This window comes from Palaemon carinicauda, chromosome 20 (genome assembly GCF_036898095.1).
Source record: "Palaemon carinicauda isolate YSFRI2023 chromosome 20, ASM3689809v2, whole genome shotgun sequence".
Taxonomy (NCBI): Eukaryota; Metazoa; Arthropoda; class Malacostraca; order Decapoda; family Palaemonidae; genus Palaemon; species Palaemon carinicauda.
Genome location: NC_090744.1, coordinates 50620897 through 50641125, shown reverse-complemented (window position 1 = coordinate 50641125; position 20229 = coordinate 50620897). Strand labels below are relative to the sequence as shown.

Below are 20229 nucleotides of genomic sequence, written 5' to 3'. Positions count from 1 at the left end.
AAATATAGATGGACTTCTTCATGAGGCAATTACAAAAATCAAATAAACCACATTGCCATTAATAAAAAGAAAAGGACTCTCAAAAGTGTAAGAAGCTACAGATGTGCAGATATTGCTACATTGAAATTAAATCTGAAAGCACCCAGCAGAAAGACAGATAGAATGCCTAGGTTGGATACAACTAAACTTTTAGAAGAGGACAGAGAAACCTTTGCAATTGAATACAGGAATCGATTTGCAGTCTTAAAAACTTTATGCGACGAGACACAGGCAATCAATTAAGAATGGTGTGATATGAAGAATATAAATCAGTCAGTTAGTAGTGAAGTCTTGGGACTTAGAGTTAAAAGGAGAAAGACATGGATATCAAATGATACTTTGGATACTAAAAAAGGAGACAAAGAGAGAAATTTATTGTTGAAATTTTTCAAGGAGGTACTGAAAATTACAAGGTAAAGCATGCTGAGTACTCCAGTATTGACAGTAAGGTCGAAAGAAAAGCCAGAAATGACTGGAGAGAGTATTTACACAATGAAGCAGACGAGGCAGGGAGTGGCTATGGAGTAAGAATTGCTCATAGAATTATTAATGAAAATTCAACTGGGGCACAAAAAAAGAACCATATACCCAACAAAAGAGAGACGGTTCTGTTATAGCAAAAGAAGAGGAAGAAAGACAACGTAGTATGGGCCGCTTTAGTGAGGTTATGAATAAAAGATATGAAGGGAATGATTTGACTGATATAGATGAATACCTTTATGCGCCCATAAATTAATTGAGTCTGTTTGAAATCGAAGCTATCCTGAAAAAAAACTAAAGATATGGAACGGCCCGGAATACGATGGAATAACTGCCGAAATGATACTCACCAAAAATGAAGTGAGTCCCAGACTACTTACGACATTATTTTGTAGAATGTGGGATGGTGAGGCAAAACCTGATAAATCGTAGTTAGGAGTGTTGGTGAAAATAACACACACACAAAAAAAAGGGAGACCTAGCTGATTACAATATTTACAGAGGTATAATACTTACGTCAGTTGTTATGAAAATATATAATATGCTTGTTATAAAGAGACTGAAGAAAAATATTGATGAAAAAACTGAGATGAGCAAACTGAATTTAGAAAAGCTAAAGGTTTCACTGACCACATTTTCATTTTACGACATGATGTACCGCAATGTATAGAAATCGCCCTTTGAAGGCATTTTTGGGCTAGGAAAAAGCCTTTCATAGTGTGCACCAGCCAATTTCATGTAGAGTCCTGGGTTATTATGGAATTCCTCTTAAATATGTAAATTTGATTGAGTCTGTTCATGAACATAAAAAGTGCAAAGTTAATGTTAATGGAGTCTTGTCCAATTAATTTCTAGTGAACAGTAAAATACTCTAAAGGAATGTGTTGTCACCTATGTTGTTTATTCTCGTAATGTATATTTTAATGCGTAGAAGAGTCAAATATGGAGAGAATGATTGGACTGGATTAGTGATAGGAATCTAGGAGACACAGAGAATGGTGATGATGCTGTCCTTGTTAGCAGAACACCACAGGATTTACAATGTTTACTTACCAGAATGCATGAAATATCACACGAGATTGGTATGAATATCAAGAGGCGAAGGACAGAGACGATGAGAACTGGGTATGCAAGGGAAGAAGAAATATTATTTGTAGAAGAAAGGATTTATGAAGTAGAATCATTTAAGTATTTAGGAACTATGATCTCTAACACAGGGTTTTTAGAATTAATGTTTATTGAAAGATTGATAAAAGCAAATCAGACAATGACTAGGTTAAATAAAATTTGGAAATCATTTCGCCGGAAATTACATATAAAAATCAGGCTACATATAAGTTTAGTGAGATCGGTGTTCCTGTATGGACCTGTCATGGTATGACAATGAAACAATCTTCAATAGATTTTGTAGATTTGAGAGAAAAGCACTCAAAAGGATATTGGGAGTTAACTGGCAGGGCAGGATTAGAAATGAAACTATAAGAGAGATTACTCGAGTACCAAATGAGGATGAGATCATGATGAGGGGTAGATGGAGATGGTTTGGGCATGCTCTTCGCACTCCCCACGAGAGATTAGTTCACCAAACGTTCAGCTGGGCTCCACAACGCACTAGAAGAGCTGAAGACCCGGCATACATGTCTGAAGACTATGAAGCGCGAATTGGATAATGAATGGTGAAGTATAAAATTAAAAGCTTAAGATAAAGGCGAATGGCGAAATCCAACCGAGGCCCTTTGCGTCAATAGGCTTAGGAGCGGTTGATGATGTAAATAACCCAACAATTAATCAGAACCGGTCGTTCAAACTTCTAATAGTACTCACCAGAATGCATGGAATATCACACGAGACAGGGAGGAATATAAATAGGCGAAGGACAGAGACGATGAGAACCGGGTATGCAAGGGAAGATGAAATATCATTGGAAGGAGAAAGGATTAATAATTGGGGAATCTTTTAAGTATTTAGGAACTATGATCTCTAACACAGGATCTTTAGAGTTAGTGTTTAGTGAAAGACTGAAAAAATAAATCAGACAATGGCTAGGTTAAATAAAATTTGGAAATCAAATCGCCGGAAATTACATATAAATATCAGGCTACATATCAGTTTAGTGGGATCAGTCTTACTGTATGGACGTGAGTCATGGTATGACAATGAAACAATCTCCAACAGACTTAGTAGATTTGAGAACAAACCACTCTATAGGATATTGGGAGTTGAATGGCAGGACAGGATTAGAAATGAAACTATAAGAGAGATTACTCGGGTACCATATGTGGAGGATATCATGATGAGGGGTAGATGGAGATGGTTTGGGCATGCTCTTCGCACTCCCCACCAGAGATTAGTTCACCAAACGTTCAGCTGGGCTCCACAAAGCACTAGAAGAGTTGGAAGACCCAGACATACATGTCTGAGGACCATGCAGCGCGAATTGGATGATGAATGGTGAAGTATTGAATTATAAGCTTAAGATAGAGGTGACTGTCGAAATCCAACCGAGGCCCTTTGCGTCAATAGGCCTAGGAGCAGATGATGATGTAAATAACCCACCAAGTAATCATAACTGGTCCTTCAAACTATCTAAGAGAATTGTTACATGTTGTACAACCAACAAATTGTCCTGACACGAGAATAGTTACAGATGGCTTAAAACTATCAGACCCTAGATACGAGTGTACGTAGGCTCTGGAGCTTTTGAATATGCGGCACCAAGACTACACATTAGGCTCCAATGAGATAACCGATTAATTGAAGATATTAAGGTTTCAAGAGGAAACTGAAGACCTTATTTTGTGAGTGTTGTGCAGGACCAGATAAGCAGCCATTAAAGTAAAGTAAAGTAGTTAACCCCTTGAGCGAATAAGAATTGTTTGTTATCTCAGTGTTGTCATGTGTATGAGGACAGATGAGAATATAGATATAATAGTCCAGAGCATTTGTTGTATGTATAGGCATAGGATAAACAAGCCATAACCAGTGAAAGAGAGAGAGAGAGAGAGAGAGAGAGAGAGAGAGAGAGAGAGAGAGAGAGAGAGAGAGAGAGAGAGAGAGAGAGAGAGAGATACAATGTCGTACTGTCTGGTCACTCAAACGTATGATTTTTAGCATACAACACAAACGAATTGTTTACGCCTTTCTACTGTTAGAAATCACCTTTACATGAACAACAGTTGTAGCAGTTATGGATTTGGAAAAGAAAGATATTGGTAGAGTGTAGTTTATACTAGTTATACAATGGAAAGGCACTTTATTCGTATATATTCCTTAGCTCTGAAGTCATCTTTTATTGTCTGTACGCTAGCAAGGAAAGGTTCTTTTAGCACTTTATTCACCATTGTTTATCTTTGAGTCATATAAACTCCCCACATTGGTCTATCTTGTTATTCTTTTTATACCAGAGTTTAATGACTTGATATGAACATACTCTGTGATAAACTTTACCATGATTTAGCTATTGAGATTGATATATCTTTCTGGTAATAAAATGACATCACTCAAGTTAATATAAATTTTTATTTTTTTTAACAGTTTGTAACTTACGTATCATTAACGTAGTATACATTTATCATGGTAGTTTTAGAGAAATCACGATGAATTCAGCCATTCCAGTTATCAATTTAAATCAAAGTGATTTTAATCAAGAGCAAGGCTTTGTTCATGGTGAATAAGCTTCCATGCCATCGATATCATGCAAATTTTTACTCAAAACTATTTTTACATTCCCTAATTGATGGAGGATTTATTCAACATTTTGTATAATTGTAAGCAAAATATATTGTAATTCATATAATTACTAAAGAATGTGTGAGTGTGCTTGCGCGTAAGAAGAGAGAGAGAGAGAGAGAGAGAGAGAGAGAGAGAGAGAGAGAGAGAGAGAGAGAGAGAGATTTAATGACTCTTGCATATGACAAGATCAGCCATAATCAGGGAATTTACAATAAGCCACAGGTTAGACCTTTAACTACCAGAATTTCTCTTACGATACTTTTTTAGACTGATTTATTAGAATAGTTTTCTTTACATTTTATAGGAACAAAAAACGCACGAACATCAATCGATATATTTACAAAACAAAACTCTTCTTCGAAACATGGTACCCGTGTTTCTGGGATGACTCTATTATCGCTAAAGGTATTATTGCAACAGTATTTAGGTGAAGGGTTGCAGTGGCGCTCAGTCTACACTCTACAGTTAGTAGGGCAGCAGAGATGGATACACAATATCGGCATACAAGGACGGCGATCGCTGGTTAATAAAAAAGTCTCAACATAGGAAAAGTGTTAAATATGCTCAAGATGATGATGCAATGTGTGACAGTGCTCAAAATGAATATCACGGCAATAATTGATCAAGTGCAAAGGAATCGTTCATTGACATGATTTATTGGAAAGTAACATCAGAGAGTCAGGTTTCCCCCCCCCCCCCCAAAAAAAAAGAAATAAATAATTTATAACAACTTCAATATTGGACATTGAATGTACAAGCTCAATGCATCTTTATGCAAATACATATAAAACTGAATGTACCTCGGATAATAAATGGCATCAGGAAATTAATATTTAGATCTAAGTAATCATTCACTTCTCAGTACAATTATTATATAGAGTATACATGATCGGTTTTCCACTATGTATTATTATTATTATTATTATTATTATTATTATTATTATTATTATTATTATTATCATGTATATATATATATATATATATATATATATATATATATATATATATATATATATATATATAATATATATATATATATATATATATATAAGTATTGATAATTACCTAGTTATATGTTTTAATAATATTCGTATAAGTGTATAAGCATATTAATCAAGTGTGTAAGACACGTATAATCAAGTCTATATACCTATATATATATGTTTTGGTATACGTGTTAGTATGCATATATATATATATATATATATATATATATATATATATATATATATATATATATATATATATATATATATATATATATATGTATATATATATATATATATATATATATATACTTGTATGTGTATATATACCTGTATGTGTATGTGTATATATACCTCTTTGTGTATATATATATATATATATATATATATATATATATATATATATATATATATATATATATATAAATGTATTATTGCATACTTATATATATATATATATATATATATATATATATATATATATATATATATATATATATATATATATATATATGTATATATATATATATATATATATATATATATATATATATATATATATATATATATATATATATATATATATAACGGATTTTGAGCGAAGCGAAAGATCTATTTTTGGGTGAGATGGCCATGTCATCCTGATGGAAGTTCCTATAGGGTAGCTTCCTAGGGTATATTACAACTACGGCGATATTCCCAGAGAATTTACCTTAAGGTACCAGAATTCTAACTCCTGGAGCGAATATCCCTCTTGAAAGGGATATCGCGACATATCAGAGGACGTATTCTTGACACGCCACATGGCAATCTGCACCCTGACAGAGATTTCGTCTCGTAGGGGCAATTGGCAAGAAACGAATTCGGGAAAGAAAAAGGGGGAGCCGCTCCCAAGGCTCCTTATCTCCCGTTTCGTAAGCGTGCCTGGCGCCAATCCTGGCGCCATCTGTATTCCTTGTAGCGTACACGAGGTGCTACAGATACTGTATGTAGGGAGGGGTCCTACAGCCCTTTCTTAGAAAGGCAAGGGCAGGTCCATCAGGACGACATGGCAATCTCACCTAAAAATAGATTTTTCGCTTCGCTCAAAATCCGTTTTTTGGGCTCAAGCCATGTCGTCCTGATGGAAGTATACCAGAGCATTACTGTATCTGTGGATTCTCAGAACGTGCCGTACTCCCCGGAAGTAATTTTTCCCGGTCGACTAGACCTAGAGACCTAAGATGTTACCGTTATACATCTTTTCAACTAACTATAACCCATGTTAGAGCTTCCTGCCCCCTACAGGGAAGAGTCCTACTAGACTCTGGGAAGGTCTCGAAGAGTACATATACCTCTGTATGACTACCAAGCAAGCTAATATAGTGGTCTCACCCTATATTAAGTAAAGCATAGTTTGTAAAGAACCACTGCGCCAATATGAAATATTGACCAGTAATCCGCACAATACTTGTATTGGACAAAGGTTTATATCCGCATAGGAAGAAACTAGTAAAACCGCCCTCGTCCCTTTATGGGACGGAGTCCTCCCGTTAAGGGAATCATAAACCAATGCAACATAGCTTGCATAAAAGAACAATTCTATTAGAATTATCCCAGATAAGGTACATAGAATAAATGCTCTATTATACCAATAAATTGACACAGGTGAAAGAGACGCAAGGTTCTCAAGAACAAGTTTATTGACAGACAATAAATAGACAGGTTAACAACAATTATATATATATATATATATATATATATATATATATATATATATATATATATATATATATATATATATATATATATATATATATATATATATATATATATATATAAAGAGAATAATCCAAAACTTTAAGCATAAGTATGATAGTAAACAGAACTTGTTTATCTGAAAGAAAAAACATCAAATGCCACTTTTTTAAGATACCGAGGTATCAAGTCATAAAAGTCTGTATTACAAATCAATCACATTAGCGTTAGAAACGCTCGGCACACATGTCTGCACTTATGCTAGGTTCACCTTTGGAAAAGGAACAGTCTATGTGGGCAATCGATGCCCTCATTTAGTTTGTAGTACAGTATGTACCTACACACTCACCCTGGACTTAATCGTCCCAATTACGACCACTGTTCCTCGCAGAGTTAAACAGTAGGGTTAACGACACGACCCACTGCTACCACAGATCTCTTTAGTTCCTCTACTTGCTTCGCATAGTGGCGAAAGAACCTCTGGAAGACTTCCAGCCAGTGTATGAATGGAGATGTTCAAAGTCCATACAATTAAAGAAATTTAAGGATGAGGCAACTTTCCTCGGATCGTGACCTGCGGGTGTACTGTCAGGATCCGCTCTGCGAATAAAATATGTGATTTTCGCTCTGAGTTGATTCAGAGATAAATTTGAGCCTGATGTTTCTCCCCTGAATAGTTGACTACCCTTGAAGTCTGAAGTTCTACGAAGATAGACCTTTAGGCATTCTACTGGACATAGAGATGCATCTTCTTTCAGAGGGCAGATTCTCCAGGGACCCCACCTGTTGGTGGGTAACTCATTCAAGGCGAGAAACGTAGGATCCGGAAACAGGTTCAGTTCCCCCCCATCCAGGAACTGAACACGACCTGCCTCTCTCGAGAGGGCTACGATCTCACTAACTTTTTGTGTCAAATCCTTTAATGCACATTCTTCATTGCTCAACAGAGAAGCGAAATGAAGAACTTTGTCTAAAGACCATGAAATGGGCTTTGGAGGTGCTGAAGGTCTGAGCCTAGCGCAGGCTTTCGGAACTTTATTAAAGATCTCGTTACCTAGGTCGACCTGGAAGGCATATAGAATGGGCCTCGTCAAAGCAGACTTACACACTGAAATCGTGTTAGCTGCCAACCCTTGACCATGGAGAAAGATGAGCAGAAGTCTGTCGAGATCTCCTGCGGACTCTTCGCCTTGACAAAGGCCACCCATTTTCTCCAAGATGACTCATATTGCCTTCTAGTAGATTTGCACTTATATTTCTCACCGCAAGGGAGAGAAAATCATGAGCTGCAGGGTCCAGGTTTTCTGTAATGAAGCGCAGACAGTCGACTTCTGGACTCGCTGGGTCAGAACTGGATGTGGTAGCGGCACAAACTTCAGCTGTAGTTCCAACGCCAAGGGGAACCACATGCTGTTCCGCCACTTGTGGGCCACTATTGCCGCTACCCCCTTGAAGGATCTCAGTTTGTTGAGGACCCTCAACAGAAGGTTGTGAGGGGGAACAGATAAATCCTGGACCATCTGTTCCAGTCGAGGGACATCGCGTCCACTGCTTCCGCTAAGGGGTCCTCGTACGGGGACACGTACAGGGGCAACTTCTTGTTGTCTTTCGTCGCAAAGATGTCTATCTGCAGTTCTGGGACTTGATTCATAATGAAGGAGAATGATCCTGCGTCTAAGGACCATTCCGACTCTATCGGTGTGAACCTGGATAGAGCGTCCGCTGTCACGTTGCGAACTCCTTGAAGGTGAACTACCGACAGGTACCACTTCTTCTTTTCTGCCAATCGGAAAATGGCCAACATCACCTGGTTGAGAGGTGGTGACCTTGACCCTTGTCGATTCAAGCATCTCACAACTACCTCGCTGTCCATCACCAATCTTATGTGGATCGAGTGACGCGGGGAGACTTTCTTTAAGGTAAGGAGCACTGCCATAGCTTCTAGAAAGTTTATGTGAAAGGTCCTGAATAGCTTGGACCAAGTCCCCTGGACTTTTTTCCGATGAGAGTGACCTCCCCATCCCTCCTTTGAGGCGTCTGAGTGAATCGTCACCGACGGGGGAGATGGCTGAAGAAGAACCGACTTCTTTAGATGTCTGGCTTAGGACCAAGGCCTGAGAAGAGTACTTAGCCGAGGCGGCACTGGTCTTCTCAGATCTCTTCGCGCGTTTGATGCATACCTTCTCCAAACTCCGGTTGCATCCTTTAGCTGTGCTCTTAGCACTGGGTCTGTCACCGAAGCAAACTGGAGAGAGCCTAGTACCCTCTCCTGTTCGCGTCTTGATATCCTTTCGGAATCTAGAAGTCTCTTGACAGAACCCGCTATCTCCTTCCTTTTCTTCGCCGGGATGGAGAAACGGTGTGACAAAAGGTCCCAGTGGATTCCCAGCCACTGGAACTTTTGAGATGGAGAAAGTCAAGACTTTTTTCTGTTGATCTTGAAGCCTAGGTACTCTAGGAACTGGATCACTTGACTGGAAGCTTGCAAGCATTCTGCCTTGGATGCTGACCACACCAGCCAGTCGTCCAGGTAGGCTACTACCTGAATTCCCTTTAGGCGTAATTGTTTGAGAGCTGCGCTCGCAAGCTTCGTGAAAATCCTTGGGGCTATGTTTAGCCCGAATGGCATGGCTCTGAAGGCGTATAGTCTCCGTTGTAGCCTGAACCCTAGGTAGGGGGAGAGTCGACGGCTGATTGGAATGTGCCAATAGGCGTCTGACAAGTCTATAGAGACTGAGTATGCCCTCTTGGGCAGTAAGGTCCTTATGTGTTGCAGTGTTAGCATTTTGAATTTGCAATTCACTATGAACTTGTTGAGTGGCGACAAGTCCAGAATGACTCTGAGCTTTTCCGAGTCTTTCTTGGGAACACAAAACAGCCTCCCTTGGAATTTGATGGACTTCACCTTTCGGATCACATTTTTCTCCAACAGTTCTTGAACGTACTCCTCCAGAACGGGGGTGGAGTGTTGGAAAAACCGAAGGCACGGGGGTGGAGTGCTGTACCAGCTCCAGCCCAGTCCATTCTTGAGTAGGCTGTGGGCCCAGGGATCGAAGGTCCATCGATCCCAAAATTTCAGCAGTCTCCCTCCTAACGGTATCATTTCACTTGGACTGCCGTCCTGAGGTCTTGCCTCCCTGACCACGACCACCCCTGAATCCCCTTCCCCTTGAGGGGCGCCTAGACGAGCCTCTGGCTGCTCCTCTAGGCTTTGCTCGAAAGGAAGAAGACTGTCCTTCGAACGTTGGGGTGAATGCCATGGACTGAGTCGGCACAGCCTGGGGTACCCACTGAAAAGTGGTCGGGGTTTGTGCCACCATCTGGGGCACTGGAGGCAATGGCAATTGCGGTTGCTGTTGCTGTCTAGAGGGCTTGGCTGGCCGAGAGGGTAGCCTAGTCCTCATATTCTTCCTCTTTGGTTGAGGACCCTCATCAGGGGAAGACTTTCTTTTGATAGCCAGGCCCCACTTCTGGAGAAGATTTGTATTCTCCACGGCGGCCTTATCAACAACTTCTTTGACCACATCGGTAGGGAAAAGGTCTTTTCCCCAAATGTTAGAGGAGATTAATTTCCTTGGCTCGTGCCTCACCGTAGCCCCGGTGAACACGAACTCCCTACAAGCTCTCCTCGCCTTGACGAAGCCATAAAGGTCCTTCGTCACCGTGGACAGGTGAGTCTTAGCTACCACCATGAACATTTCATGGACCTTGGGGTCACTTGCCATCGTCTCAAAGAGTAGTCTGAAGAGACCTTGAGGCAGCCAGTCTTTCTTTTGTCTCGAACTCTCTTCGCAAAAGAAAGTCAGACAGCTTGGGGAGGTCCTCGCCGAATTGCCGTCCGGCAATATCAGCCTCCAACTTTCCCACTGAGAACGTCAGATGGACGTCCTTCCAGTCTTTGTGGTCCATAGGCAGGGCCAGCGACAAGGGTTTACACTCCTCCAAGGAGGGGCAAGGCTTGCCGGTCTCAACTGCTTTTAGGACAGCCACAAACCCTTTCTGTAAAAATGGGAAGGCTCTAGCAGGAGAGGACACAAAGGAAGGGAGCTTCTTGCTCAATGCAGCTACCTTCGAGTTAGAGAAACCCCTCTCCTTCATCGAGGATGAAAGTAGAGCTTGAGCCTTAGCATGGTCCATCACTATGACCTCCTTCAGCTCTGTCTCCTCCTTTGAAGCTGGTTCCTTTCTCAGCCGGACATAACAGTCCGGATATGATGCCTTGCTGGGCCAGAATTCCACCTCCTCTAGGGGAACTGAGCCCAGCTTATCCGAGATGACGATCTTTCCAGTCGTCATTGGCATGTGCTCAGCATATCTCCATGGGTTAGCATCTGAGCACAAGGGAAGGTCTTTCACATTGAGCCTTTTCTGGGGCCCATGTGATTCTGCAAGGCACTGCATCCGCAGTTCCATAGCAGCCGCCTTCTCCACATTCTCCTTCTGCATTTGTTGGATCATTCCAACAATCGAAGAGAGGGCCTGTCCCAGCTCTACTGGGAGACTGGCCGATGTTGAGGGAATAGGCTCCGGAATCTGAACCGGAGTAGCCGACACCTCGTCGACCTCTTCCTCTACGACGTCCGATGCTTGAACTTCATCCTGGCCTTCTGCCAGGTCTTCTTCCAAACGCTCGTCCACGTCAGACATCCTGTCATCTAACTGGATGTCTTGCATCGCGACCGCGACTTCAGCATTCACCTGGATCTGACTTTGGGGGATCTCCTCTTGAGGCTGGGGAATCACTGCATCAGCTGATGCCTTACGGAAAAAATACGCCCTCATCTTCTCACTTGGAAGATAAGGGCCAGAGGTGTTCTTTTGGAAGCCCCTTACCCAGGTACGAAGCTTCTCCCATGCTATATCCCTTGATTCCGCCGTCCTAGGGGAATCAAAGGCCTCAGTAATAAGGTTAGTGCACACAGTACATACCTGAGGGTCCCAATACTGGAGATCATCCTTGGAGACAGCGCATGCTGCGTGTCTCCTACAAAACTCATGTCCGCAGAGGTTCTTGCTGCGGACGTTGCAGAAAACATTTCCGCACTTCGGAGGGTCCTCCTGTAAAGAGAAGAAATTTCCATGAGTATCAAGTGAACTATGTATCACTGGATATGCATAGTATAGCATAACAATTCATAAAGGAAAGACACACACTTGTGTTTCCCTCACAACCCATTGCTGCAGCCTTCCAGATAATAAAATCAAATGGTTAATCTCTTCTAGAGTACCCAATGCAAAGTTTCCAGAGGAAACAGGTGAAGCTCACACCTAAGCAATAATTTTAAAATCATGGATAATAGACAGGAAAGAACTCACTTTTCTATCTGTAGGGCAACAGCAAAGGACTGTGCAAGAAAACACAAAAGTGTTAGAACACACAGTGCTGTACCAAAACCCATACTATAGTTTTCTTCTTACTGTATATGTTATACTGAAGAATACTAGTACAGTATAGGAGGATACGTGCCGGCCGGCACACACCATAACTAGCTTTAAAGTATACTACTTAATAGCTATAAGGCGGCAGAACTCTGGTTCAAATGCATGTGCCGGCCGGCAGCAATTGCCGGCCGGCAACAGCCAATGTCGGCCGGCAATGGCTGCCGGCCGGCAACTACACAAGGTAGTACCCAGCCGCCGGCAGACAAGGGCTGACATTAGCCTGCCGGCAAAGGTACAGGACCGATGCCAGCCGGCAGCAAAAGAACCAAAGGACTACACCCACCCGGCTGCCGGCCTCATAGGCCGACAGCCGGGTCGGGTACAGCACTAGAAGAAAAATAGGATGGATGCCGGGATAAGAGTGTACACTACCTCCAAGCCCGGCAATCCGAAAGAGTGCATATAAGGAAGGGGAGAATCTAATTCAGGCTTCCTGACCAATGCCGTCTGGCTCTACAGGCAGGCATGGATGAGGGACCAAGAGAGGTCTGGACAGCACTCAAAATATAAGACCCTTGCCGGCCGGCAGAGCTGCCGGCCGGCAAGGGGCTGAGTCAATTCCACATCCTAACCTATTCTAGGTCCAGATGTAGAACGACGTACAGTACTGTAATGGCTAGGCCATTACGGAGATAGAGGGGGAAGGGACAAAAGAGGGTCCTACCAACCTTGCTTTAGTGACGGATCACCCGCAGCCAAGAAACTTATCTCAGCCTAAGGAAGATCCAAGGGGGGAGGCCAGCAATACTTGCCAGCTCCCAGAGCAAGGAAGGTGTTGCTACTCCCAGGTAAAGAAACTTATCCTCCCCCAAGAACAGCAACAAGGACTAGTCTGGTAGATCACAAAAGAAGGAATCATATCCACAGAAACCTTCGGTAGTGACCTAAGGAGGTTAAGCCACCATTGTCTGTGTCAGGCCAGCGAGGGAGACTCTACCCCAAGCCAGACAAACACAGACTCAGACTAAAAAACTCTGTTGTTCTGTCCCTCTTTGAACCAGACTTACTGGAACAGGAAGGTACAGTAACACCCCAGTATAGTTTTATCGAAAATTAATTCGGAAAAAACCACTTAGGGATAAGCCCAAGGCTTAAACAGAGGGAAAGGGATTGCATACCTTCTCCGAAGAAAAGAAAGCAACCGGGGAGTATGAGAAAGTATACTAAGGCTCCATAAGCAATTTAGCCTAGGCACCAAGAGAATCGATTACCTAAATCACCGAAACTCACTCGTATACTATCTTGGAAATATTCCACACAATCTTAAATGTATAAAACATAGCCTAAAGCTTCAATAAAATTTTAATACACTCGGAAAAACCAAAATCATGCATGAAGTACTAGGACCAAACGACTAGGCTACATGGCCTAGCGTAGGCCAGAATGGCGAATACTTTGCCAAAATAATACTAAGCACGAAAGGAAATCCTATGTAATGCTAAATAGCTAAAATTTATTAAAGCAAAACCACCGGGAATGTCGCTCTGACTAACTAAACTTATACCTAGCGAGCGACAGCGTCCATGACGCCTCCGGTAGGCTACGGCTCTTGTAACTAAGATTAATCCTATTAATAACTCAAAAATTTACCAAGAGCCTACATTTATACATAAAAGACATGGTACTCAACTTATCAGAGGCCGACGAAGACGGAGAAGCCATGAAAAGCAGAATAAATCCAAGATTTGCGAGAAACACAGGAAAAAACACCGAGTTGTTAAGCTACGCAAAAAGGAATACAGATGGCGCCAGGATTGGCGCCAGGCACGCTTACGAAACAGGAGATAAGGAGCCTTGGGAGCGGCTCCCCCTTTTTCTTTCCCGAATTCGTTTCTTGCCAATTGCCCCTACGAGACGAAATCTCTGTCAGGGTGCAGATTGCCATGTGGCGTGTCAAGAATACGTCCTCTGATATGTCGCGATATCCCTTTCAGGAGGGATATTCGCTCCAGGAGTTAGAATTCTGGTACCTCAAGGTATATTCTCTGGGAATATCGCCGTAGTTGTAATATACCCTAGGAAGCTACCCTATAGGAACTTCCATCAGGACGACATGGCTTGAGCCCAAAAAAAAATATATATATATATATATATATATATATATATATATATATATATATATATATATATATATATATATATATATATATATATATATATATATATATATATATATATATATATATATATATATATATATATATATATATGTGTGTGTGTGTGTGTGTGTGTGCCTGTGTTTATATATATATATATATATATATATATATATATATATATATATATATATATATATCGATTTATATATATATATATATATATATATATATATATATATATATATATATATATATATATATATATATATATATATATGTATATAATATATATATATATATATATATATATATATATATATATTATATACATATATATATATATATATATATATATATATATATATATATATATATATATATATATATACATATATATTTATATATATATATATATATATATATATATATATATATATATATGTATATATACATATATATATATATATATATATATATATATATATATATATATATATATATATATATATATATATATATATATATATATATATATATATATATATATATACATATACATATACATATACATATACATATACATATACATATATATATATATATATATATATATATATATATATATATATATATATATATATGCATATATATAAATATATAAATATATAAATATATAAATATATATATATATATATATATATATATATATATATATATATATATATATATATATATATATATATATATATATATATATATATATATATATATATGCATTATGGATTGTGAGGACAAAATATACCCCAGGAATGAATGGTTATGAAATCCGGAAGTGGCTAAGGTGTAAGTATTGCTCATAAGGTTATTAACGTAATCTTTGCTACTAGAAAAAAAGAATAAGAAAAAAAAAACCATACTACTCAAATTGAGAGAAGGCTTTGTTATTGCAACAGAAGATGAAGCAAAATAACGTTGTATGGACTACTTTATTGAGGTTATGTATAGGAGATATGAAGGAAATAATTTGTTTGATACAACTGACGCTGATGAAGACCTTGATGTTCCCATCAATGAATTCAGTATATCTGGAGTCGTAGCTAACCTAAAAAAAAACTAAGGAGACGGAAAGCCCCTGGGTTACCTGGAATAACTGCCGAGGTGATACTGTCCGAAAATGAAGTGATTATTTTGCAGAATTTGGGATGAAGAGGCAAACCCTGATGAATAGAACATGAAATCAACAAGCTGAAGGAACGAGCATTAAAACGATAAACACAAGAAAAATAAAAATGAGTTTGACAAACAGATATGAACTAGAAATATCAATGTCATATAGTGTCTCTGGATAATATCTATAACACTTGATCTTCTTTTGGAAGCAAGAGTACGAGCTTGCTCACTGGTCTGTGCAGTTCAGAAGATTGGGTTCGAAGTTTGACGCTTCTCACAACGCCTCTGGAGTCTGACAGTACCTCTGTTACACGTGCTAGTGGCCAGTGAAGTCTTGGCGTGTTCTAGTCTTTCAGGAGCACGATGTCACCTTCCCGTGTATTTCGTTGTTGTTTGTTCCATTTGGGGCGTTGCTGCACGCTGACTATGTACTCCCTTTTCCATCTGCTCCAGAACAAGTCCGACAAATATTGTACTCTACGTCACCTTTTTCTGGAGTACACATATTCTGGTTGCAAAGGACCTGGTATTAACCTCTTGGGTGACTTCATATGGAGGATTTGACTCGGACTTAGTGGTTCCATGTCGTCAGGATCATCAGAACAGGTCGTGATCGGTCTTTAGTTCACAATATATTCTACCTCGCAGAGTAGCGTGCGGAATGATTCGTCATCGAGGTGAGTCCCATGGTCGAAGAATAGCGCAGATAGAACTTTCCGAATGGTACGGATCTGGCGCTCCCATACGCCGCCCATGTGCGATGCCATAGGTGGGTTGAGTTTCCAGTCGATATTTATGTACAGTAGTTTGTTTTGGATTTTGTTTTGGTTCAGATCTGACCAAGCCTTGTTCAGCTCATTCCGTGTTCCGATGAAGTTGGTCCCGTTGTCGCATCGGATTTCTTGTACCGTACCTCTACGGGCTATGAAGCGTTGCAGGCAGTGAGTAAAGGAATCCGTTTCGAGACTGTTAGCAGCTTCCAGATGAATGGAGCGACTGACAAGACAGGTGAATATGACGCCGTAACGTTTGAGCTCCTTGCGGCCCTCTTTTATAATGAACGGCCCAAAAAAGTCTACGCCTGTGAATGTGAATGGTGGAGCTGGCTCGAGACGATCTTGAGGTAAGTCGGATATTTTTTGCTCTTGGCATGGCTTTCTCATTTTTCTGCACGTTATGCATTTGTGGAGTTGACGTCGGACAGCAGAGTTGATTAAAACAATCCAAAAGCGTTCTCTAATTGCTGCAATGGTGTGATTTCTACCAGCATGGCCAAGTTTCTCATGAGCATCTTGTATGATTAGTGGTGATGTGCGAATGATGTGGCAGTAGCATAGGATGTTTCACATCAGTCCATTGCGGCTTTCGAGAGGCGTCCTCCCACTCGCAGAGTTCCGTCGATGAGCACTGGGTCGAGACGGAATATCGTACTTGTTTTTGGTAGCGAGTGTTCTCTCTTGTCTTCTTTCGTGGTTGTTTTCTTGAGTTTCTCGACCTCGTTTGCAAAGGTGATCTTTTGTATAAAACAAACGATTGCCTTTTCAGCTTTTTGCATGATCTGTGCGGTCCTTAAATTTATAGTTTGTTCTTTGTTTTGTAAGAAAGCCAAAAAAAGTTATGAATACTGCTACTGCTCTATTGAGTCTCTCCCACCTGGAGAAATATGTGATTAAAGTCATAAATGGTGATCCTTCTTCTGATGTAGTTATAGTAACTAAAGACATTAAGTCTTCTTCTGTAACCTGCGGTTCGCTGCTGGGGTGCATCTTTGCAGGGCATTCTGAAGCCGGCATATTCAAGAAATCCGGACCTTCCAGCCAACGAGTCATGTCTGACGATATCACAGAACTCCACGTGATGCAACGTCTGCTGGGTTCAAATCAGTGCTAACGTACTTCCACTGGTTAGCGTTGCTGAAGTCTCTTATTTGACGGACTCTGTTGGCCACAAACACTGGAAAACGCTTTCTCTCAGCTCTGATGTAATAAAGGACTGTCGTTGAATCTGTGTAATAGCAGATTTCGTTGAAATGGAGATCAAGCTCAGGGGTCATTTTCTGTCCTAAATTTACAGCTACAGCAGGCGCTGTGAGTTCAAGCCGTGGGATAGATGTTGCTTTCAATGGAACAACCCTTGCTTTTCCGATGAGAAATGAAGTTTTCGAACATCCACCCTCGTTTGAGGTTAGGTATGCAACAGCGCCATACCCAGATGTACTGGCATCTGAGAAAACGTGCATCTGAAAAGTTGTATCTTTTGCTTGCTGTGGTAACTTCAGACATCTCGGGATTGTTATCTTCTGAAGGTTCGGGACTTCAATAATCCATTGTTTGAAATGTCGCTGGTGATCATCAGGCACTTCATCATCCCAGGCGAGATTGGTTTCTTTGCAGAGGTCTTGCAGTATTTGCTTAGCCAGCAGCACAAATGGAGCAGCGAAACCAAGGGGGTCATAGATGGATGATACTATGGAGAGTATGCCTCTTCTTGTCAGCGGTTTGTCTGGCAACAACACTGAGAAGCCAAATGTGTCCGTTTCAACGACCCAAAGTATTCCGAGGGCGTGCTCGGTAGGCAGAGGGTCATAATTAATGTCTTGTCTTTAACTCTTTTGATCGATCGTCAGCTGGGATGGTGTTTAGGACAGAGACGTCATTACTAGTAAATTTACACAGTCTGAATCCACAGCCCCGGCAGGCGGCAGTCAGTTCAGCAATCAGAGAACTGGCTTCGGTGGCACTGGGTACAGACTTTAGACAGTCATCGACGTAGAAGTTCCGCTTAACTGTATGGGCGACTTCTGAACTTAAGATGCTTCCTTTATCTGCGTTACGTCTAAGTGCCTAGTTGGCGATACTTGGTGAGCTCACTGCGCCGAACAGGTGTACCTTTATCCAGTACTCTTCTAATTTTTTTGATATGTCACCGTTTGGCCACCAGAGGAATCTGAGATGGTTGTATTGGTGTTTGGGTACTTTCACTTGGTAGAACATAGACTCCACGTCACAAGTGAAGGCTACCTGGTGTTCTCTGAATCTGGTTAGAACACCTATCAGAGAATTGGTGAGATCGGGCCCTTGCAGCAACTGATCGTTTATGGATATTCCATTGAATTTTGCACTACAGTCAAACACCACTCTAATTTTATCTGGTTTTCTTTGATTGTACACTCCATGATAGGGCAGGTACCACACATGTCCAGATTTGGCTGTGAGCAGGGAGTCTGGGATACGTTCAGCATAGTCATTCTGGAGTATTTTGTCAATGAAGTTGACGTAGTCGGAGTGGTACTTGGGATCCTTTTGCATTTTCTTCTTTTGATAGAGTGCTCGTTTGATTGCAAGGATCTTATTATTTGGCACCATTAAGTTCTGATTCCTGAAAGGGAGAGGGATCTCGAAGTGACCATCTTTAAACACGACATTGCTTTCGGCCTTCTTCATGAATGTAGTGTCCTCTGGAGACAATCCTTTCTCTCCAGGATATCTTGCTACCCGGCTATCAATAAAGTCACTTTCCAGAATATTCAGTATTCTGTTTGGGGAGAGAATTTCAGTAGCCTGCTTAATGTCCTCGGTCACAATGCAATTACTGTTTACTCGATGTGTAGACGTTACTCTGTTGTCTTCTACCGGGGAGCTGACTGTCCATCCGTGACGATACTGCAGAGCGAATGGGCCTTTGCCGTCTGTTGATATGATTTTCAGAGGCTCCATTGCTAGTGGGCAATTACTGCCAATCAGTAGACCGATGTCTATTTCTGGCATTATTTCAGGAATCGATTTTGCCACGGCGTGAAGATATGGCCAGCGTCGTATTAGTTCTGGACGGGGTATTTGATCATGGCTCACTGGAATTTCTTGTCTGGAATACATTTTTGGAAGCAGTATACCATTCTGGCCGTTTATATCACTGACGACGAGATCCTGGACAAGGTAGCTTTTGACTATGCTTTCCCCATGCATAGTTTTCAGACGCAGATTTGTTTGAACACCGGAAGCTTGCAAGTCATCTTTCAGGTCTTCTGATAGGAAGCACCCTGTGCTTCCTGGGTCATAGAGGGAGTAGGTGAAAACTTCTCGGTTGGTTCCCCTCTGCTTTATATGAACAGGTATTATTGCTTGAAGAACCATTGAGGAATCATGAGAAATAACGTTGCTGGTAGCGGTATCTGGAGGGTTTTGGCTGGATTCTTCTGTACGGTTTTGAGAATATGAAGATCTGTCAGAGTAGTCTGACCTCCAAGGTACTTTGAAGCCATCTATATGCATGGCCGTAGGATGACCTTTGCCACCTTTGTGACATTTTTGCTTGTTCATGCACCCCTTCGATGTATGATTCAGACCATAGCAACTGAAGCATCTACGCTGCTCTATAATAAACTTTCTTTTCTCTTCGAGAGATTTCTGCCTGAAATCTGCACAGATCGTGATTTTTACTGCAGTAAAAACAGGAGAGCGACCTAAAACCACGAGTTCTACTTTGGCTCTCAAGATTAATTTGCATAGTAAATGCAGATTCTGTTGGTTTCCCTTTTGATGGTT

General features: G+C 40.6%; 3 protein-coding genes across 3 annotated transcripts in view; all 3 read right to left on the bottom strand.

Annotated features, from left to right (window-relative positions):
* LOC137659784 (uncharacterized) overlaps positions 1-16848 on the bottom strand; it is a 29809-nt gene extending 12961 nt beyond the window's left edge. Inside the window, exon 1 of the mRNA XM_068394584.1 lies at positions 16526-16848. Within this exon, the coding sequence (XP_068250685.1) occupies positions 16526-16848 (323 nt within the window). The remainder of the gene's footprint in view (positions 1-16525) is intronic.
* A 677-nt stretch (positions 16849-17525) lies between these two features.
* On the bottom strand, positions 17526-17924 carry LOC137659783 (uncharacterized). The gene has a single exon (XM_068394583.1). It carries the CDS (start codon positions 17922-17924, stop codon positions 17526-17528), a length of 399 nt encoding a protein of 132 aa, XP_068250684.1.
* A 604-nt stretch (positions 17925-18528) lies between these two features.
* Positions 18529-19956, bottom strand: LOC137659781 (uncharacterized). Its single transcript, XM_068394582.1, has one exon. It carries the CDS (start codon positions 19954-19956, stop codon positions 18529-18531), a length of 1428 nt encoding a protein of 475 aa, XP_068250683.1.
* Positions 19957-20229: the final 273 nt, after the last annotated feature.